This window comes from Lonchura striata, chromosome 21 (assembly GCF_050655825.1).
Source record: "Lonchura striata isolate lonStrDom1 chromosome 21, ASM5065582v1, whole genome shotgun sequence".
Taxonomy (NCBI): domain Eukaryota; kingdom Metazoa; phylum Chordata; class Aves; order Passeriformes; family Estrildidae; genus Lonchura; species Lonchura striata.
The window spans coordinates 4,476,908-4,499,859 of record NC_140723.1 but is presented as its reverse complement, the minus strand read 5'-3'; the positions used below and the strand labels follow the sequence as shown (position 1 = coordinate 4,499,859).

At 42.4% G+C, this 22,952-nt stretch overlaps 2 protein-coding genes across 12 annotated transcripts in view; one reads left to right on the top strand and one right to left on the bottom strand.

Annotated features, from left to right (window-relative positions):
* The window catches only part of LOC110472503 (uncharacterized), a 111,214-nt gene that overhangs the window by 77,603 nt on the left and 10,659 nt on the right, over window positions 1-22,952 (bottom strand). For 3 of the 9 annotated variants that reach the window (XR_014949790.1, XR_014949788.1, XR_014949789.1), the window contains 5 exons: window positions 20,205-20,296; window positions 14,873-14,940; window positions 14,099-14,174; window positions 13,623-13,777; window positions 8,590-8,707 (listed from right to left, as the gene is read on the bottom strand). Coding sequence is in view for 1 of the 9 variants with exons in the window: in XM_085558896.1 (XP_085415022.1) it covers window positions 14,099-14,174; window positions 14,873-14,880 (84 nt within the window). In the remaining 8 variants the exon portion in view is untranslated. The other 6 variants (XR_002465727.3, XR_014949797.1, XR_014949791.1 and 3 more) reach the window with 5 other exon arrangements.
* Window positions 13,012-22,748, top strand: ERRFI1 (ERBB receptor feedback inhibitor 1). Of its 3 annotated transcripts, none has more exons than XM_021534222.3 (4): window positions 13,012-13,125; window positions 19,291-19,487; window positions 19,630-19,706; window positions 20,213-22,748. In XM_021534222.3, the coding sequence occupies exons 2-4, from the start codon at window positions 19,366-19,368 to the stop codon at window positions 21,406-21,408; spliced, it is 1,395 nt and encodes a 464-aa protein (XP_021389897.1). In that variant the 5' UTR covers window positions 13,012-13,125; window positions 19,291-19,365; the 3' UTR covers window positions 21,409-22,748. The 3 variants fall into 3 exon arrangements, with proteins under 3 accessions (XP_021389897.1, XP_021389898.1, XP_085415021.1); XM_021534223.4 differs by lacking the exon at window positions 13,012-13,125 and adding an exon at window positions 13,358-13,509; XM_085558895.1 differs by lacking the exon at window positions 13,012-13,125 and having other exon boundaries at window positions 13,774-19,487.

Below are 22,952 nucleotides of genomic sequence, written 5' to 3'. Positions count from 1 at the left end.
CACATACCTACAGAAATGTGTCTCTTCAGCCACAGAAATTCTTCTTCTGACAACTTCCTCCCTTGGTTTCCTAGCTGTTGTAGAAACAAACTCATATCCCTGCTCTTATCTCACTCCTACTTGCCCCCTCATTCCTTCTGCTCACCCTTGACTTCTCACTTTCAACCACACCATCCCCCACACCTTTCTTTTCCTTAGAAATGGTGCTGGGACTTCTTGCTCTTGTCCTGTCATCAGTTTACTCATTAAATCTTCTCAGCAATAAGAATGCCTGCAGGTGCATGCAAAGAAACATCCCATGCCACCTTTTCTGCTTGAATTCCTCAGTGCAAGATGAAGGATGGCCAGAACTTTTCCACTCTGCAGGTAACTGCATCTACTGGAGTCTCTTCTTCCTCATTCCAAAGCATTCCCCATGGTGTCACAAAAACCCCTCCTAAGCAGACATGATGAATAGCAACTACCTTGCCTTGAGCTCCTGCCCTGGACACCACCAGACACAGCAGTGCAGATGAAGCCACAACTTCCACTGTGAGACAATACTATCACAACTCCTGTGCCATGTGCTAACTTCTACAGAACTTCAGGCAGATGGCAGATGTGATCCAGCTGTGTAAACCATCCCTGAAGGAATTCCAGGTGAATAGTAGCATGAGGAAAATCCTGACAGATTGCTTCCCCACCCAAGGGGAAAAGGATTTCAACAACAAAAAAAAAGATTACAGACTGGGATATCCCAGCTACCTTCAATCTGACTTGAGCAGTCAAGTCTTACTTCGGGTGACTCAGGGTTACTCAGCTATCAGGACAAATTATCAAATCAACCCTTTCACTCTGACACCAAGAAATAATGATGCTCGTGACACTTCTTCCTGTTCACGTGCTTGCCCAACAACCTTGTTGATCTCTTATTTTATATAACTTTTATGGCATAGAATATTCATATGCTTCTCCATTTTGTAGCAGAGGAAGGACTCCGTTTCTCTGAGCAGAGTGAAAAAAAAATCATGGACTGACCATAAACCCATTCCCTGCCTCCTTGCACCACTGGGGTGGTGGTAGAGCTGAGAAGGAGGGAGGAGTGGGAGAATGGTATTTTTAAGGTTTTATTATACTTCTCAATATCCTGCTCTTCATTTTGTTAGTGATAAATTAGTATCTTGAATTCAAGCCTGTTTTGCCTGGCTCTGTACTTGGTGAACAATGTCTCCTGGCCTTTATCTCAACTCACAAATCTTTCCTTGTATGTTCTCTCCCCTGTCCAGGTGTGAGGGCAGTGGTAGAGGTAAGGAAGGAACTGTCCCTGAAACAATAGCCAATACTTTTCTTCTCAGGTATTATACAGTGGGCTTCCCTAGTCAAACCTGTTTATCCCTCTCTGGTAATGTGTTCTAATGCTGCACTGTACATTTTATTTTAAACCAAGATTGATTAGTTTTATATAACACATAATACTCAACTCCATCCCTATGTTCTGCTTCCAACAGAAGCCACTAGTAAACATAAAATAAAAACATGTTAGATATGGGACAGAGGAACCTTCAATTTCTCTCCATTTCCTGCTAGGGATTCAGCAGCTGGCTCTAGTGACCTGTCACCAATGATAAGCTGATGGTTGCCTTTCTGCTCCAAGCCCTCCTCCTCATCCTCCTTTCTTGGACACAAAGACATGCTGGAGCAGCCCCACAGCCACCATGAGCTCACCCTGCCCCAAAGGGGCACCTTTGCTGGTGACTCCACTGAAACACACACTGTGTTTGTTTTAAAACAGGCCATAACCAACTCATTCTACAAACTGAACCAAGAACCACCTTAAATCATAAAGCATTCCCTGCATTCACTCCTAGAAAAATTCCCAGAAAGAAAACTAAAAAGCCTGAAAACACCTGACTTGCTGACTGCTGAAATCTGCTGCTTGTGTTCCTGCTTAGCACTCACCTGGCTTCTGCACCTGTCCAGCAGAAGGAACAGCATCCTAACCCACTGTACTCAGAGCAGTGACATGGCTGCTCCCCCTAACACAAGCATACACTTTTATACTTGAAGGATTTGAACTTAAAATGTAAGCAAATTCACTTTCTTTCCTCCCAGCCAGTAACACAGTGATCACAAACAAGCAATGGCTGTTGCCATTTCTCAGAGAAATTTCTGCAGGAGCAAAATTGTTTAAGTACATCAACACCATCAATGTACATAAACTCAATGGAAATGTAATATTTTAAATTCAATACACTGGCTACATAGGCTACTCTGCAGTGCAGAGAAGGTAACCCCTATGCCTTCTGCTTGTTTTAGGAAGCAGAGGAGCTTCAGTGAAGGTAATGCAAACTAATCTATGTCAAACCAGTGTGAGCCAGGCCTGTGCAATGCTGAATGGAGGACTGGCAGTTCAGTGAGTCAGCCTAACAGCCCTCCACAACCAGGGGTTCAAACTGGGGCAGCTGCCAAAAACAGACAACAAAAAGTAGAAGGACACAGTGGCTCTGATCTCTGCACAAGGACAATGCAGAGAAAAAGGTAACTACAATGATGAAAGGGACAGGAGTTCATGAGGGGAGACCAGTGGGGCTGAGATTTCCATCAGGAGCAGAGAAAGAGTACAGGAGATTAGAGGGATTACAATACAGGTTAACAAAACTCACAAAGGCAATAAACAAGTTGAATATGCGGCTCTCATCATGTGTAGTTTGCCAAAACCTAGAACTGTAGGAGTAGGGGCTCCTGCAGAAACTAGCAGCAAACTGGCTTAGAGCAGATAAAACACTTTTTTACACTATGAGCAAGCAACTCACAGATCCTGCTACCAGCAGAAGCTGTGGAGGTGACTGCACCCAGCAGGTTCAAAACAGGACCAAAGGCATGGAAAAACTAATCTGTAACCAGCAAATACAGGACCACAGGGATAGCCAAGGCCCCTGGGAGAGTGCAGGAGGACTGGACCACAAAAGCATCCAGGCTCGTAATCATTCCTCAAAGTAGCCTTTGCTATTGCTCCCACAGGAGTTCAATTACTGGCCTGGATGGACTGTGGGTCTGACCCATTAGGGCACTTCTAATGTTACAGTTATTCTCCCACACAAATCTCTTTGCTTTTATTGGATCCAAAGCCAAGCAGAAGACTGAAATTCAGAACTTCAATCAATGCACTGTTTCAGTACTCACACACACCCAGAAGATCCTGAATGGATGTTACTTTCATTACACATATTTCTGGATTATCTTTTTTTCCATTGAAATGTGGGCTGTCTTTTGGGAGTCAGCCAGCTGCCTTCAGGAGACAATGCTGCTGAGCTGCTGTCAGCTGCTGCACTGGAACACAATACCATCTGACAGACAAGAAAAACAATTCTTAACGTACTTACCATGAATGTGCCAGAGGTTAGCACCAGTGTTGGTTCTGTTAGACAAGAAAGTGCTCTCTTATACAGCAATTAGCTTGGGAAAAGCTTAAAAAAACATAATTGCAGAGTACTGTGCAACTATCCTCCTGCATGTGAGCATTTCTATAGGGGAAGCTTAATTTCAAAATTATAAAAAGAGCATTTAAGAGAAATCAACCCATCAGTAAAAAATCTGTCCTCTGCATAAAGATCAACATTATCCATTGATACATAGACAGAATCTTTCCATCTTTCCCTGCTAGAGAGTGGAAATAACAAAGTAACTTGGAGAATAGATCTGTATTACTAGCAATCATTTAATAGCAAAAACTTCATGGAGGCTTTACTTTGAAACTCCTGCTTCCCACAAGACCAGAAAACCTGGGAGATCACACCAGAATTAGAAAGTGCCTGCGTGACACGTCTGAGATTGAGCTGCATACCTCTCCTTCCTCAAAAGACTATTTTGATAGCAGACTTAGTTCAGCTTATTTACAGGTTTGCAGGTCACTTTTTAACTTGTCCAAGCATATGCCAGGCATGTGTGCAGCAGCCAGATAACTTATAATTTAAGTAATTTCTGAAAACAACATGCAGAAACAAACATTTAATACAGATGATTATCACTTATACTTTGATTTTGGCTTCATACTACTATCTTTGCATCACAGTATTTAATTACACTCCACATTTCCTTCATGAGTCATCGTTGCATAACAAACCTGATAGCCACTTTATGGGTGTGTTGCAGGTTTGCACAATTAACTGAGTCTATTGGACTGGAAATGACGATTTGTATTAACTGAAAAGATCATGTGGCTGCACAGTTTGTGGGTGTTGGTTTATTAGAATGGAAAGTGCCAATTAGAGAAGGAGAAAACAAAGACAAACTAATGATGTTTTAAAGAGAAGTACCTGTGACTTCCTGGAAATGCTAAAGTTTATCTGGGATAGGATTCCCAGGTACTAAATTACAAATAAAATTATACTTCCTCTGTTCATAAGCACGTAGGAATGGCAAAGGAGGAAGCACAGGCAATGGAGGGAGAACAAAACACAGAAAAACCCAGGAACAGGACAAGAGTTTCCATGCCAAGGCCACCACCACTATCACCCCCACCTTGCAGCTCCTGCCCAGTAAAGTCTGCTCAAGTTGGTCACACAAGATGCCCTGAACCCATAAAGAAGTCAGGAGGAGGAGAAGAGGCTTCCACCAACAAATACCAGTTCCCAAAACTGCAGTGACCCCACAGAGGATGGAACAGAGTGCAAGGCTCAAGACACCAGAAATTTCTACACTTGTGGATGTAGAGCTTTGGCCATGCAGGTGCAGCCTCCCCACCCAGACCCTGCAGCACTGCTCTCCCTGCAGAGCTATTTCCAGCCATGCAACAGGAATATTTTTCTCCTCTCCATATTTTAAGCTCAACAACAAATTCAGTTCAATCATACTTTATTCTTCACACCTACTTTCAACATCTCCATCTCATTACCACAAGTCCTTACTAAAAATATAAATACCAGATGCCTCCAAACTGACTAAAGGTTATATATTCAACTAAGCTATTCACACCATTTTGATTAACAATTAAAGGGCAATATGACAACATAATTTAAGTAGTAAAAGATGTGCTAAAAATCCAAGTTAATTATCTGCTCAAAATTCCCCGAATTGTTTTGCAGAGTACTTAAACCCAAAAGATACATACAGAATCAGAGAATGGAGAAACATACAGAATCAGATTGTTCCCTTAATTTGTGTTTTTATAATTGAGAGACAACATTTTAAATACTTCTAAATAAATATTTAAAATAACTATCAGCTATTTAATTCTAAGAGCCAAAATTCAGATATGTTGACCAACATAATAGGTTCTGTAGAGATTCACTTCTCAGAAAATTAGTGTTTTATTAGTAGGCACAAATCCACTCAGGTGAGTAGAGCATTAGGCTCTGGAATTAAAGACATCAGTCATAAATAGACATTAAAACATATGTCAGATTTTGACATGCCAAAAAAAAACCAGAAGAAAGTTCACCAGCACTGTCTCAGTGTGTTGGGGGTGTCTGTGGTACAGGATGAGTAGTGCAAATACAAACATCTCAAAATACAAATGCTTGGCAGACAGTTGTGTCCCCTTCCACATGCCCCACATAGGCAGAATCTTAAATATGAGTAAAATTAACTTTATACTACTTGGGAATCAAGTTACCAAACTATTAATTTCTACAATGATACACTTAGAACTGTTTCCAAATACTGTTTCTATATATACAGCTTTTCCACTGAAATTACTGGTTCAGAATGAGAAACAGATGAGTTGTACTCCCACTGTCCTTCCTGCTCAGTCTGCTCTTACCTCCCTGACTCACCAAAGCCACTCACTATTCCACCTTCAAATCTTGCAAAATCTGTGAAATCTCCTTACCCTGCTTTCAGAGGTCTCAAAAATGCCCATGTGATACACAAGGCATCTCAAGCTTTCCTGGGTGATTTTTTTTTAACAGCCTGTTATACTTTTAGAAGGCTGTCACTTTTGCCTACTCTTTCTTCTGTAGAAATCACAAGGATGGATATTGATGGTTTTTGGTTGTTTTTTTGGGTTTTTTTTTGTGAATTCATTCAGTGCAGGTAGCTCAGGGTGTAGTTCAGGTAGAGTTCTGGGTGGGCAGAGCACCAAGCAAGAGGTCATGAACTGCTGACCCTTAGCACAACAAAGGGCCTGGGCACTGTGGCCAGCCAGGGGAGGGACACAGAGACAGCAGCACAACCCCTGGACTTTTCCATGCTTAGACTGCAAGGATATAAAAGCCCCTTTGTTTGGGGTCCCTTCTCAGAGGCACCATCTCAAGCTGTTATTTTGTTATTTAGTTATTTTGCCAAGATTAAATTATTCAATGGATCAGGATGTCTGTGATGGGAAACCTGGTGTGACTGTGGAAATGTGGGTGTGTAGCTGCAAAGGGGCCTTGGCCCCTGCTCAGGTAGTGTGAGTGTGACTGCCAGACAGGGATATTTCCCCAAACTCCATAAATAAACTATTTTATCAAAAGAATGGGCTATGGCATTTTATCTTTAATAGTTTAAAATGATAGAACAAGGCACATAGAAACAAAGAGCTGACTCCTACCATTACTTCCAGTCCCAGTGAAGCTTACTGTCTAATTATGACTGTAAAAGACTGATGATTTCTAGGCTTGCCAATACAAAAACACAACAGTTACAGAATCTAGCAATATTTAGGAATTTTTCAAGAGTTTTTGTTTGGTCCTGAAAACAAGGATGTAGCTGTTTTGAAGGAGAGATACCTCTACCTGCAAAATACTGTGTGAAGGCATCCAGTAGTTGTCAGGCCACTTAGCTTTGTCACAGAGACATCTGTCCATGTACTGAGTGCAGTGAGATGACCATGACAAAAAAAAAAAAAAATGCACGCTGAAAAATAAATAGTGTAGTAGACAAAGGTAAGAGTACATGTTCTTGTGAAGGGTGAAAAGGAACTTCAGTGGTGCTGCAGACCCTAACACAGCACATTGGTGGATTCCTGGAACTTCCCCCAAACTGTCATTATGCACAACACTGCAGTTGTGTGAAATACCGTGCCTAAAGGGCATAAAAACACAAGTGAGCCCGTCAGCTGACAAGTCTTCTGGCTCTGCAAAGAAGGAGATGGGATGCACCAGAGTAGTTAAACTGGGATTTGAGTCAGCTCCTGTGTTGATATGCCCAGCATACTGTTGCAGTGGAACATCTCTGACACTGCCCTAAAAGCATACAATGCCCTAAAAGCACACAATCTTAACGGATTAAGAGAGCTCCGGGTATTTCACCAGACTAAAGCTTCCTGATGACCAGTTTACATGCACACTTTACATGCCCGAGAGCAAGAATGAACTCAGTTTGGGAGGACTGTGTAACAATGTCTCTACAGCAGGAGGAAGGAGGTAACACTTCTTGTGAGTTGTTCAAGTATTACAGAATGGATGGTAAAAAACAGATGTGGCTGTGGCCATTTCTGGGAAACACAAGTGTGAACAACCAGCTATTTTTAATTTATCGAGTTCCATTCCTGTCTAAGCTGCTACAGACTGTGTCAATATTTGTGTCCTTTTTTGATCTCTTCCCTCACTCAGCTTATGCTTATGTGCTGAAAAAGTCTGAGCACATGATTACCCCATTCAGGCAACGTGCCTTTGAAATGGCTTTTTAATCTAGACTCTCCACTCCCTGACAGACTGAATTTTGCAGTATGTCTGTATTCGCTGTCTAGACACTTGAATATGCTAACCTCTAATTTAGCCCTCCTTTACTGACCCATGAGTTTCCTCCCTTCTGTGGGTCTTCTGGCTAAACTGGAAATGCAAGACACTCATTCTGCCCTACACCTGGCTGGTGCAACTGCATTCATACAAATCTGACCAGTGAAGTATGCACATGTTCCTCATTCACAGCAACAAGGAATCCTTATGCTGAAAAAGTTTTGTAGCACTCTCTTCACCCTGTTCCCTTCTTTGTGGTCTCTAGACTCGAAGAACAGCACCGTCCTTTCCTGAAAGGATTCAGGACACAACTCCACAGACAAGGGCCTGAGCTGAATCTTGTAAGCAGAAATTAATCTTTGTACACCCAGTTACGTAAACAGAAAATTATGGAAAAGTCTAACTGAAATATAAAAGGGAATGAAAAATACAGATGCATTCCAACAGCAGCTGTGCTGCCCCAAATCCCAAGGTCCACCTAATCCAGTATTGCCTTAGCACAGGTTAAAAAAAGGAAACAAATGTTTAGGGCAGTGGGCAACTTCCCCTCCCAGTTCCCAGCAGTCTGATACAAGGCACTTTCTCTAGAGCCTTAATGGATTTTTCTTTCATCAGGCTTTCTGTGACTAGTTTTTGAAGCAAGTAAAACTTCTGGTATTTGCAGCATTGAGACAGAGATGTAATCAAGGTACACAGACAAGAACTCACAAAAGCCATGCTGTATTTCCACTTTTAGATAGTATGTTTGCATCACAAACCACTTCCACATGCCTGAAGCATAAAAGATTTGCTATCTGTGTCAGCTTCTACAGATGGCTTAAGAGACAAATTAGCATTATCCAATTGCTTTAAAGTCATGTATAGGGACAATTCAAACAAAGACTGAGTAATGGCCCCTGTTCAAAGCTGAATTTCAGCATCAGGTCTGTACAGTTGCACCGTAGCTTACCCTTGTTATGCGAGAGTCTGCACTGCTGCTCCGTGAATGCCTTAAACTCATTGTCTCTGCCCCTTCCCTTCATTCCTCTATCCCACAGGAAGCACCACAGGACACCATGCAGCATGCCCTGCACAGTAAGAATAGAAGTATAAAGGTTAACTGCCTGTAATTTGGGAGATATTCTTCCACTCATGTACCAGCACATCACCTTATGGTCACTGCACCAGTCTCTGACTTCGTGTCAGTTCAGCGAGACTGCAGCAATTCTAATGTGTCCCATCTGTATGGCTTTTTCCCCTGGTGGTTTTTTACAAAAAGCTGTATGGTTTTTTCCCATCTGTGTCCCATCTGTATGTTTTTTTTTCCCCCGGAATAAACATGCTGAAGTTGCTTTCCCTCAGTTTAGGGCGGTACATGTTCAAAACTTAGGTAACTAAGAATTTTATTATCTACGTAGTTTGTTTACATTTTCATGTCAGAGAGTACCACCAGAGTCCCTAACCTCAACGTTCATATGTAGATCCACTCTGACAGATTACCACAGAACAGAACAGAAGATAAAATGCAGCTACATAAGGATTGCATAGTTTAACTCCTACTGTGCACATCCTGGTTCTGCTTGAGGCAAAGGGTGTGATTTTTAACAAAGAGGTAAGAGCCCCATGCTAACTCATTTCTTTTGGAAGTCAGCATCCAAGCCAAGGCCAAGGTCTTGAATTTTAAACTGTTGAATAATGACAGAATTCAGGACTTGTCATGATGGAAAGATGCATTCATAAATCACCTCCTGCACTGCATTTTGCTACGTTTGCTTGTCCCAGGCAATGCCTTACTAAAGGGATCAGAAAAGCCACATTTGAAATAACTTCTGACACATGATCTTGGCTCTGCAGAAGCACCTCTGGAGGTGCAACAGAAATGAATCCACACCACCCTCACACACATAACTAGTCATGCAAAAACTAACACCACAGCATCCAACTTGCATCTTGTTTACCTCTCTTCAGGAAAGCTTTTCCTCTCTGATGACTGACCACAATTAGCTTTTCTAGTCATTAACAAGGCCAAAAAGAAAAGTGTCTAAGCTACTCATTCCCTTTCAGGCAACCAGACAGGAGGCATGCTTACCAGAGAGCATGGAAAAAAAGCCCCAAGCTTCCTGCTCAAGAGCATCTACCACAAATAAGTACGATTAAGCAATAATACAGCAGCAGCTACTGTTAAACAAAGTTGTTGTTTATGAATGAGGCTTAAAAAAAAATCACAACAATCTAAAGGATGACTGTACAGGAGTTTATCTAACAGGAGCTTTATCTATATTATCTATGTTAAAGTATATGCCTATTATTTTCCACTAAGTCTTTCAGTATTAAGTTTTTTGTATTTTTCTAGCTTCCTAAAAAGATTTTGCCTCTCCAGCTGCTGCTTTACAAGTATGCCTTTATCCCCTCAAAACAAACAGAAGGAGCAACTGAAAATTGTAAGTGATGAAAACGGGAACTATGAAGGGAACTGAGAGGACATGGAGTATCTCTGGGATTCCCTCTGCAAAGAGAATCCTCAAATGAAAGGTGAATGAATGAATGAATGAATGTTCATGCTATTCTTTTTTCACAGAATTCAGAAATTTCATTTATTAAATACAGAAAAGTCTGCTATCCATTTCCATTTACAGGAGAGGTTTAAGGCCTCTCATAATACTGAGCTGTTGTTTTAGCAGACTTGTTATTAGTATTGATGAGCCATGGTGTTGAAGACTACCTAGGAGTTAGTCTTCAGGGCACTTAGCAAATTACAAAATGTGGTTTACACATGCCTACAGAACTATGAGGTGGTTGCAAAGAAGGGAGAGAAATGGGAATGTAACTGTTAGTGCAGAATTCAATTTCCTCTGTCCTCAAGTCAGCACAGAAACTACTGCAAGTGACACCATTACTAAATGTTTTTATTCAGTAGAACAATCAGAAATGTAAGGCATGGAGTTTTAGTGAAAAAAGGCCATAGGTAAACTTATTTAACAGTGAGAGACAAAAATTCCATACAATTACACGCACGTGAACTAACACCAAAATTCTCTAAGAAAACAAAACAAGGCGTGCTGATAGAAGTACAGAGGCCACAGGGTAACACCTGTAGGGAATACCAGAAAGACTTTTTCCTGGATCAGATTCTCAGGTACAAACAAGTAAAGAAGCCAAACATCTATTATTCCTCATGTTCCACTACATGAGTTTGTCCTATGAAGTCATGTCAGCACTGTGAAAAACATTTCAAACACAAGTTTGTCCTTTGTATCCACTCTTTACAACACTTAGGGCTGTTTGCATATCAGTCAGTATGTACATCAACACACCAGAAGTTAAAAAATTAAAGAGAAAAAAAAGGAAAATAAAAATAAATTACTTTCTCCTTATGCAACTAGGACAATTTAAACTTGAGATAACTCATGTTGCAGGGCCAGCTTATCCACAGAAATAATTAGTCACGGTCTTCAAGTCCAGAACAATAGAAGTACAGCAAATACTTGGAAGCAGTCTTTGAGCACGTACAGTTCAGCACAAGCCACTGCCACAGAACACAAACATCCTGCAGTCTCTGTTAAATGTATCCCAATTCATCAAAATCACAAACCCACGCTCTGCTCCCCTCCTTCCTTTCGATGGCTTCGACTTCCCCTTATGTTCTTTTCACTTTCTCTCACCTGCATAACATGTCCAGTCAACTTTAGAGGACCTCTTAATCATTTTCCACACTGGAAATCTCTCCTAGGTTATAACACTGCATTTTTTTCTCACATCACCTGTATTTTTACAGCAGTACAACAGATCTTATGATAAGAATACTTCAGCAGGAGATCTTATTGTCCCTAAGAACAAGGGCAGGTGGGGAGACTTTCACCAGAGGTCAAAAGAAATCCCAAACAGAAAAGAGGAAAAGTCAACTGCAGACATGCACCACATCATGCACTGAAATCAGGAATTCTTTCTTACAATATCTAGTAACTATTCCAGTTTAAAGAGTATAGATAAAAGAACATTAGATAAAACATTTTGTTGATCCTATTGTTAGCACCTCTCAATGCTGGGGGCCCCACGCTTGTCTTTTTTTCTCCAACAAAGAAATTATTGTAGTGTAGAGCAAAACTGATGAAAAGACTGATTCTTATTGTTTATGCTGTAATGAACAGCATCACTTGTAAATGCTCTGAAGTCTTCAAACAGCAGCTTTCACCATTAATCTTCCTTTTCTGACCACTGCAGTTTATTTACCACCACAAATCTATGTCTAGATACAAAATACTGCCAAATCCGTGAGAGCCCACCCATATTTTCTTAAGATGCCAAAGAAATCATTACACATGAAGATTTATTTCAACAGACATATGTCTATTTCAAGAAAACTGACATTCACAGGAGCAATTCCTACAACAGCGAAATGTTCGGTGTTTTCTCTCCTTCCGGTAAGACCAAAGGACAGGGATTCCCCGTGACTGCAAAATACTCGGTCACACACGCGTGGGCAAAGCCTGGCACCACCTCAGCGCCCGGACACGTTCGCGAGAGAAAGCCATGAGGGACCGACGGGGAGAAACAAACACGGGGGGAAAAACACGGGGATAAGCAAACACGGGGGGAAGCAAACACGGGGGGAAACAAACACGGGGGGAAACAAACACGGGGATAAGCAAACACGGGGGGAAGCAAACACGGGGGGAAACAAACACGGGGGGAAGCAAACACGGGGGGAAGCAAACACGGGGGGAAGCAAACACGGGGGGAAACAAACACGGGGGGAAACAAACACGGGGGGAAGCAAACACGGGGGGAAGCAAACACGGGGGGAAGCAAACACGGGGGGAAGCAAACACGGGGGGAAACAAACACGGGGAGCCACGGCCGCCGCCTCCCTCCCAGCCAGCGCTCCCTGCTGCCGGCGGGGACGGCTCCGAGCCCGGGGACGGCGGAGAGATGGGCGGTGAGGTGCCCGGACAGCGGCGGGCACAGGAGCGCCGCCGCCGCAGGAAACGGGAGCGCGGGGCCGGGGGAAGCTCCCTGAGGGACCGGCGCCAGGGGACGCGGAACGGGGGAACAGCGCGGAGGGACGCCGGGCGCGGCAGAACCGAGCGGCACCGCCTCGGCAGCCCCGGAGCCCGGAGGCGGCCGGTCCCGCAGGCCGGGCCGGGAGGGGCCGCCGAGGCGGAGGCGGCAGCGCGCAGAGGGCGCCCCGGGGGCCGCTCCCGCCGGCGGGCGCACAGCGGCAGCGCGGCCTGGCGCCGCCCCGGCACTCACCGGGAAGCGCCGCGGCCGCCGCGCCCGGCGGAACCGGAAGCCGCCGCGGCGCCCTCACGGCGGCGCGCGCCCCCGCCGCCCTTTCCCGCCCTCCCGTGACGAACGCGCGGCGCGGGCGGGGCGGGGCCGCGCGCGGCTCCGCCCCCCGGTATAAGAGCGGCGGCCGGCGCGCGCCGCGGCAGTGAGCGGCGCTGGGGCGGCGCATGCGTGCGGCGGCGGCGCCGGCGGCCGCGCGGAGCTGCGCGACGCTGTCGGGGTGAGTGGCGGCCCCGGCGGCCCCGCCGTGCCCGCCCGCCGCTCGGGGCCGCGCCGTCCCTGCGGGGAGCGGCGGCCGAGCGGGCCGCACACGCCAGTCGGTCGGGCCGCGGCGCCGGGGTTGGCCGGGCTCGGCGGCGCGGCGCGGCGGGAGGAGGCGGGAGCGCGCTCGGTGGTGCGGTGTGAGGGGTGTGAGGGGGAGCAGGGCCGGACCCGCCGCGGCTCCGCTGCCCCCGGGGCGGCGGGAGTCCCTCCGAGCGGGACGGGACCCGCCCGGGGCCAGCGGAGCCCGCAGCCACATTCTCGAGAGTCGGCGTGGCGTGCCACGCGTTTTCTCCCCGAGCCGAGAGAGATCGGGGCTCTCCCCTCGTTCCGAGCTGCTCCTGTGAGTAAACAACAGACCGCACTGCGGGCTCGGGCTCTGCGCTTCGCACTCTAATTTAGGCTGGCTTAATTTAGAATAAACATTTCTTTGTGACTTAATGCCTCATTACGTACTTATGCTCGATTTTCTGAAATAGCCAGTCTGTGGTGGTTAAATCTGGAGACGTGGCTGTGTCCTTCAGTATTGACAGCAGAGCGAGCAGGCCGGGGACTCGGACTTCAGAGTTCTCCTGTCACTGCAGCGCTGACCAAGGGCCCGGTGCAGTATTCTGAAGCAATAAATTAAAATTGTATTGTGCTGGATCCAAAGATAACAGTACCTCTTTACATATTAACTGGATGGGAAAGGCTCTGGGGACCAGGTGTCTTTGGTCATTTTGGGAATACCTGAATCTTGGTTGTACTGGAATGGCAGGTGAATGATGCCTCTGCATCACAAATGCATTTGTGAATTGTACTTAGAATCTGTTGAACTGCTCAATTCGCCTGTATCATTCACTCAATTTACTTTATGTACAAACTTAGCTGTGTTTCCTTAGTAATTTACCTCTGTGGGATAATTTTCTGGATTTTTTTTTATAGAAACCTACCTGTTCTTCGTGAAGCCCTATGTCTGCCATGCTCTGCAGTACAGGACTTATTTCAGAGAAAAACACTTCCAGTTCTCTGTAGTAGAAAAGAGAATTAAAACTTATCACAGTGTGTCTAACACTATGGTTATGAGTCTGAGTCAGCTAGAAAGGAATTTTTATTTCCTGAATGTAAGCTGTCTATATTCACATTAAAATTTTCAGGAGGGTGAAGTACCATACCTTAAGCATGCATCTGAAATCTGACAAGCAGAGGCAAGGCAATTGTCTTGCTATTTAATTATTAGTTTTCTACTGGCAATTTACAGGTTACTCCCATTTGCTGTGTAGGACTGTGAAATGGTAGCCCAAATTTTAACTGAACTTAAACTGCTTGATGAACTGTGGTTCTCTGAATATATTCCAAATAGCTAACAATCTAAATGCAGAGTTTGTCTACTGTTCAGTTGATTTGTCTGTCGTATACCCAAAGGATTAGTTTTATTTGCAAGCACCCATAATTTGACTGTTTAGTGATCATAATCTTAAATTCTTTACCCCAGAGTGGTCCACTTCTGATTGGCAGAATGTGTAGAAAAATATCTCTAAGTTAAGAATGTAATTCATTTATACAATAACTGTAAAGAACATAATTCCTATAAATGGAAATGCCTTCTGAGGCCTGTATCTGAGCATGCTTTGGCTTGTGACTCAGGAATACTGAACTGCACTGTGGAGTTTGGTGCATAGTAAATAAGATCTAATTATTTATCAAGTGAATAGATTTAAACTAACCTTGTCATGAGGCTGTTTCTGCCAAGTGTTGGTTAGTTAGCATTCATCTTGCTGCAAAGACAGAAGTACTTGAGGGATAAAAACGAGAGAAACAGAATTTTTAACATTTTAAAAAAGTATTTGGAGTTCTAGAAAGTATATTAACAGTATTTAGTTTTTTAAAGTCCAATATTTGGAAGTCTGAAATACTTAAATATGAAAAGGGGTGGCTCAATCTCAGGTACTTATGTTAAATAGAAAGTCAGAGGAGAAAAAGGAAATTACATCACATTGTCAAATAAGGAACAGCTAGCTGGAGTAGATGACTTGTAGTGCAAAAATGTGCCCCTCCTCCTGTGAATTGCTTCTGAGATTTGTTAAAGATAATGTGGTGGCAAGGTGAGCAAAAATAGGTTGTGGATTTAAGGTAGACACGTTTCTTCCCCTCCCAAAAGGGGTAAGCAGGTCTTTTTTTCCTTGCCCTCTTTCCTATTTCTTAGAAGAAGTAAATAAGCTCCTTGTCGAGAGTGCTGCCTTTATAAAACCCGCTGAAAGTTTGTACAGGGGTTCAGAAATCTGTACAGCAAGCTGCTGTGTTCCAAACCCATTAAGTGAAACATTCTAGAGCATGCTTTGGTCTGCTGTGCATACCAGAAAGGTTTTCTTTGTTATGAACTTAACTTGCCTCAAATACCTGGTTTCATTGGGGCAGGGAGAACAGGGAACACAGTAATAAGATTCTGTGTGTGATCGGTGATAGCTAATAGGTTGAGCTAAATATATATGCAAATGCTTCTTAGTTTCTAAACAGAGGATTACTGTTGTTATAACACAAGTATTTATTAATATGTATCATTTGGGATATTTGCCATAATTCAACTTACACAAAAATCTTTCCACAGTCCTCACTATGTAGATATGCTGTTTATGGATACACTTGACAATTTTCAGCTTACAAATAGCCATCCTGCTGAAGTCTGAAGGTATATTTGGCTTTGTAAAAACATTTTAAAAATCAATCTCCTCCCCAATACTTGCTATTATTGATATTTGTTAATACAAGCAGGTTACAAGCATTTCCTTTGCACTGTTACCATGCCTTAGAGGGAAGGGTGTCAGTAGCTTCCTAATGCACCAGCAAATCTTGGAATTGCCTTGGCTTGTAACTGCCCTGTAGAAATTACCAGCCATACTTTAGTTTGTGCTCCATTTCTCTTGAATAACACAAACTGTAACACCTTCAAAAGTGCTTCAAACTTCCTAAATGCCATAAACTGCATAAGTAGGTCAGACAAGCAGAGTAACTGAAAGCCCATTCTGTGCAAATGAGCAGCACACAAATGGGAAATCAAGAACGCTTCATTACTGCATAGTGTCCATTTTCTTTAGCAAATATAGTTTGATGTTATTTATGGCTAAGTTGAGATCCTTAAACTTTTAAGAGGCGGATTTGGGACAGCAGTTAACAGTGAAAACTGTTGATGTTTGTATTTTCATGGCTTTTGTAATTTTTTTTAACACCAATTACTAGAATATAATATATACTACTCAGCTTTAGTAAGAGCATGCTGTCTAAAATACAAATTTTGTTTTCAGTTACTATTCCCATGTCTCCCTGTTAAGATACTGTCTTCAAACAAGCTTATGCATGTTTTAAAATACAAGCACCATTTCTCTAGACTCCACTGAAGAAGTAACTAGGTGGTTTAGTGAAGGCACTACCTCTCTTGATATCCTAGCTCAAGGCACAGAGGACAGTTTCATAACTCTGAAATGTCAAGGCAAATCACCTGTGAATTTGCAAAGACGTCATTGATGAGTGAAGCAAGCTTTATGGCTGTATAAAGTGTGCTTTGTTTTTAAAATTGATTGAAACAAGTGAAAATTAACTTTTCCTAGAGTATGTAAATATTTAAGTCTGTTTCTGATGTTGAGCTTAGCATTCCAGAGAGATTTCAGAGAGGTGATTGTGCAACTATCAGTCTTGAGAGCTGAGATTTAGACAGCATTCAGAAAGCTGACACAGTAATTACTAGTAGTGGTTTAGGCGTGGGATTTGGTGGAGGTTGGGCTTCTTAACAAGCCCTGCAAGGATTGTATGTTATCACAACTAGCACGTTACATGTGCTCTCAAACTACAGCAGTTGTTCCCCCCCTCATTTTTTATATCATAATCAATGTCTCATGGTCCTGTCAGATCTTGTACACACACTGAGGTGGAGTACAATCATTTGCTGACTAATCAGTGTTCTGTACCAGCGGTTTTTTAACTTGTGACTTGCATTTGACTTCAGAAATATTGAAATGGATAGCAGCATTAGCTTTAAGCTCTCTTAAATTAATTTTCTTTCTTTTGTAGATTTGTTGCTAATAGGATCCATGAGGCACAAAAAAAAAAAAAATCACTGTTCAATACAGCATGAGCTGATAAGATGGGTATTTTATTTGGAAATTATGTTGATATGAAGTAATTTTAGAATTGGTGTACTGTATACTTAAGTCATTAATAAATGCTTAAGTCATTTTAACAAATAGGTGTCTCTAGTGTTTGCTCCCCTGAAGACAGTGGTTCTGCTTGCACTTACAAGGACTATGTTATTACTTCATGGGGCTCTGTGTTTTTATTTAATTTTGCTATTAAATACCTGCAGTTCCTGTTAGTGGGAAGGGTCCAGCTGAACTGTTATGCAAAAATTCCTAGGGTTAAGATAGCTTTTAAGGAGGTTGTCTGAGGAGGATGGTCTTTTCTAAAATCAGGAGCAGGACTGTGCTGCACTACATAGTACACTGGTATGGCCCTCATTCACTTCTATTAAAGTCTCCTGGCTAAGTTATTCTGAAATGCCTGCCTAAAATATATTGGATATCTGGCGGTGAATAAAGCAGTCCCACTTCTGTTGACACAGACAGTCAGGATTGAGAAAACCTTCCCACTCCTGAAGAGAATGGGATTAGGTCTCACACCATAAACATACATGCAGGCAGAAGTTACTGTTTTCTTAAGATGATCAATACTGGACCAATTCAAAATTGAAAGAGCCCAGCAGAGTTGTTCTTTCTCAAACTATTGTTTATAAATTGCAAATAGTGATACTGGATTGCAAACTAATCCTTGGGCACCTGCTTTACTGTCCCTAGTCCTGTTTAGGAGTTTGCCCATCTCCCACTCTGCAGACAAACATAATGGATCCCAAAGGAAAAGGAAGATTACAAATCTGCACAGAATGCCTGGTTTTGAGCAGGTTTACCATGGGCATAAGCTACTACCTGTGCCTGTACTGCATTTTCTTGCAGTACCACACTGTGAAGGGATTTTCTTGCCTTGTTTGGTGAGCCCTGATACAGCCAGCCCTCAGTTGTTGGTTGACGTTTCTTTAGATGGAATTCTTTTGGTGGAGAGATAGGGACAAATTCACATTAATATTGTATGCTCATAGTATTGTTTCTCAAGAGAGATACAAATTAAACTGTTTTGTGTGGGTTTGGTTTGGTAGGTTTCTTGTATGTTTTTTTTAAACAGACCATATTGCCCTTGCTGAATGTAGGATATTTGTGTAGATGAAACAGAGACCCAGAGAACATATTTTTTATAGCCTTAATTTCTCCTGCCTTCAGAATGCTGACTAATTTTATATTTCCCCTTCCCCTCCCTGATGAATTTCCTTTACAAAGTCCTGTGAGTCAATTTGTTCTGTAGACTGATTACTTACTCAATATAAAGCAATTGCCAACTTATTTTTTCTGCCATAAATGGGCAAGATAAAGCATTCTTCATACATTCAAAATAGATTTGAATGCAGCACAGCAGTGTCAGCTGAGATTATTTCCAATCTATACATCTCCAATTTGTTTGAAATAGGTAGAAGACTTGAGATTGTTTTAAAGTATCTTAATGTTTAAGTTAGTTAAAAATAGTTACTGTTTTATGTAAAATAAGTTTTAGACTTCTAATTCGAGTAGTAAACAATTCTGTTAGAGCAAAGGCTGTGGAAGATAATAGTTAGCAGCACAGTAGGCTGCTACATGTTGGTTACACTGGAAGCTAAAATCTTTAGCAGAAAGATATAACTGAAAGCAACTACTGGAAGGTTAGATTGCTCCAGAAAACTTTTTTAAAAAACTTATTTTGCATGAGTAACTAGTAGTTTATGTTCAAGAACTGAAACTGTGGGATACACAACTGCCACATATCAATACCTTAACATATTGATCCTTTTTTTTCTATGCAGTGTAGTTTTTTAAGAGAACTTAACCTGTTTTGTACTTTAATTTTGCAATCAGACTCAAAACAAGAAGCTTGGTCTAGTTTTTCAGTTGGAAAGTATTAATACAGGAGCCTTTCTACAGAGCTATTTGATTCCTTGAATACTGAATTTTCAGATGAGACATGGAACAACATCAGGTTTGCATTTCTGATATTTGTGTCCTCCCTTTTGAAGGGAATGAGAACTGCAGGAAACCTGCCAAGTCCTGAATACCAAGGGTTGTGAGACATCCTCAGAGAGCACTGCACGATGTCAACTGCAGGAGTTGCTGCTCAGGAGATGAGAGTCCCCTTAAAAACCGGATTTCTTCACACCAGTCAAGGCATGGGCAGTCTGAAAACCTGCTGGGGTACCCACAGTGGATTTGAAAAGTGAGTGAAGCAAAAATTTATCTATTGCACCTTCAAGTCTATAAAATTAGTGTTATGAATACTTGTGCCAGTACAGACCTATGGTTCATTTACAGTGAAGGCATTTTTTTTCCCTTTTTTTTTTTTTTTTTTTTTCCTTTAGTACTTTCTTTAATGTGGACCCTATAGCAGTGACGTATAACTTAAACCCACCAGCTGAGCACCGTTTGCCACCCATGGGTGAGTACAAACCCGCCCCAGCCGCGTTGAAGGGTCGGGAATTTGTGTCGGAAAAACCCCGCGGGCCCCGCGCTGCCCCCTGCTGGCCGCTGCCGGCAAAACCGCTCTGAAAACACGCACCCCTCCCATTCGCCTTGTGCATACACTTTTGATTGAAAAACCATACACCTCTATTACACTTCTGATGGAAAAAATATCTGATAAAAAATTACTTGTTCTAGTCTTATGTTGGGATTTTGTAGCTCTCTTGTTTATGCTTGGGGTCTTGTGAACTACCTCATTTAACTGGAGCACTGGTCTAAAACAGTAAAATAATCTGCTACTGTCTTAACTTAATGCAGAAATCCACGGCCAGATGTGTTCTGTAATACCTGCATTTCACTACCTGAAGACATTAAGCAGACATTACTTACTGTTGCATTAGAAGGAATTCAGTATGCAGTGGCAGAATCATGTGCTGGAGTGTTACTTAGAAAAGAGTCTCTAAAAATTTCTCACCTTTTTAGGTCACTCTTCCAGCCAGGCTTCCATGAATGACCACGTTGCTGGAAGTTGCATCCAAGTCCCATCTCAGAAATCCAGTCCATCTCCTGTAAGTCCCAAAAATGAGCAGCCAGTTTCAAGGTACGACGACCATCTAGTTCCTGGTTTTAGTAAACTGTCATTAACCATGGGCTGTGTTTCTGAAGAAACTCCTCCTCACATGCCAATAAAAAATGGACCAATTCAATTTCTGTCTGCATCTTCTAATGATCGCAGCTGCAGGCCACTACCCCCTCTGCCTATATCTGAAGACTTTACTCCAGATGAGGTTGACAAAGAGGTAGAATTCCTGACTAGCTCAGATACTGACTTTTTGTTAGAAGATTATGAACTTCCTCCTTTTAAATCTGGTGCTCCAAGCCGTCGGAGCTTTAGGGGCTGTGGACAAATCAACTATGCTTATTTCGATGCTCCAACAGGACCAAAACCAGAAGATGCCAACCCTACCCAAAGCCTAAATGTGTACATATCCAGTATTTATCCTCCCCCACAGCAGCTGCATCGACGCCTGCGAAGGTCTCATTCAGGACCAGCTGGATCTCTCAATAAACCCATAGTAAGACTAAGTGGACACTTAAACAGGTCGTCTCCAACTTCTGATGAAGACAAACCAGAGATTCCACCAAGGGTTCCTATACCCCCAAGGGCTCTCAAACCAGACTACAGAAGGTGGTCAGCAGAAGTGGCTTCCAGTGCATACAGTGATGAAGACAGGCCTCCCAAAGTGCCCCCTCGGGAACCTTTGTCACGCAGCAATTCCCGCACCCCCAGTCCCAAAAGTCTCCCATCGTACCTCAATGGGGTCATGCCCCCCACCCAGAGCTTTGCACCTGATCCTAAGTATGTCAGCAGCAAAGCTCTACAAAGACAAAACAGTGAAGGATCTTCCAACAGGGTCCCTTGCATTCTTCCAATTATTGAAAATGGTAAGAAGGCCAGTTCAACGCACTACTATCTGCTACCAGAGAGACCTCCATATTTGGACAAGTATGAGAAATTCTTCAGAGAAGCAGAGGAGAGGAGCTCTAACACTGAGGTTCAGTCCTGGTCTGGTGACTGCACAGCCACCTCAGCCCCAGCAAAACTGGACTCAAAACCCAGAATGGACATAGGTGGTCCCCTGAAACGGAAACACCTGTCCTATGTGGTTTCACCTTAGTGTCTGGGAGCACAGTCTCAGCTCATTGCTTGGGATGGAGCTGAACTTTATCATGTTACAAAGTTCTTACGGTTCACAGATAATGAAGTAGGAGCAGTTTGTCCTCTGAGAACTGAAAAGTGGATGGTAAAGTCCTCTTATGCTGCATATATTCAATGTTTCTTGAGACTTTTCTTGTCTTGGTATGTAAGCTGAAAACCTACAAAGATTCCACAGAAACATGGAGGGATAGTAGTCACAGTTGGCCAGTTGTATGCTACCTAGATGAACATGTTTGGTAGTCAAAATTATTTAAAAATTTTTTAAAAATCGATCTTTGCTTAAGAGTCACTTATAAAGCAGACAACAGACCAAGTAACGCAGTACAGTTTTTGTAATAGCTATTTTCCAAAATTCATTTTACACAGTAATTCTACTGAGAACAGGCTGTCCTCTTTTACTAGGATATGTCTTATAAGAAGGTAAATGTGAGATATGATACCCACTTCAAGACTTGGCAGGCATATTGGAAGTGCATTTTGAAAGATTAATCTATCTTACAAATTAATTTGATGCTAATAGACTTTTAAAGTGAGTTAGATTTTGTGAATTCAGTTGCTAGACACACTTGGCTCAATTTTGCAGTTTTTCCTAGAAGAGACTTGGACCAGCTATTGCTAAGCCTCTGCTGCTGCTCTTTTCCTGCTGGATCCTAGAAACGTGTGAATGTGTCCTGAGCAGCCACAGGGCTGCTATTAGGTAGGCAGTACCAACTATGTGCTCACCTAGAGTCCGAAATTATGACTGTATTAAATACAGAAACACAGCACAAGCTGGTCTTGTGTTCTGGTTTCTGTTCAGTATTTTAGGGGAGGAAGAGGAGGATATGAGGAAAAAACATTATTCCATTTATGAACAGTGTCAGTCCCATCTCTTGCTGCTTCAGATGCTGCTTCTTGCTGTTTAATTTTTCCTCACTGTGCCTCAGCCATTCACTGAAGTTCACTGAGGTGCCACCTTGGCAATTTCTTGTGCTCAGTTTGGTTACATTTATCCTCTCACAGATAAGCACAAGAGAAAGGGTGCTCATTAACAGGGGTATAGAAGAAGATGAATGTGTTCCTCCTAACAGAAGTAAACAAGGTGTTTACAGTTTAAACTGCTGAATGAGATGTTTGAGCTATTTTAAGCTTACTTTTTATTTGTTTTAGTACAAACTAAATGAAGGTGAAATACATGCTATAGAAATGCACTGATATTTCTGCATTGTGTACAGTATTGAATAAAAAATAATTCACTTTGTATTTTGAATATTGTCATGTCTTGAGTTTAATAAAGTTATAAAATACTTATTTATGATACATTTTGGTTTTTTGTTTTATTGAATAGTGCATGCAATTGCATTTTAATTCTGCATTTTCTGGGAAGTTCAAAGTTAGTAATGTTAAATGTGCAACAGATGTTGAATTCAGCTTGCATTTAATTAGAGTTAAGATTTCTGCAGAAATGTTCAATAACTTCCATTGCATACCATTAATTTTAATTCCACCCTACTACCTGGTGGC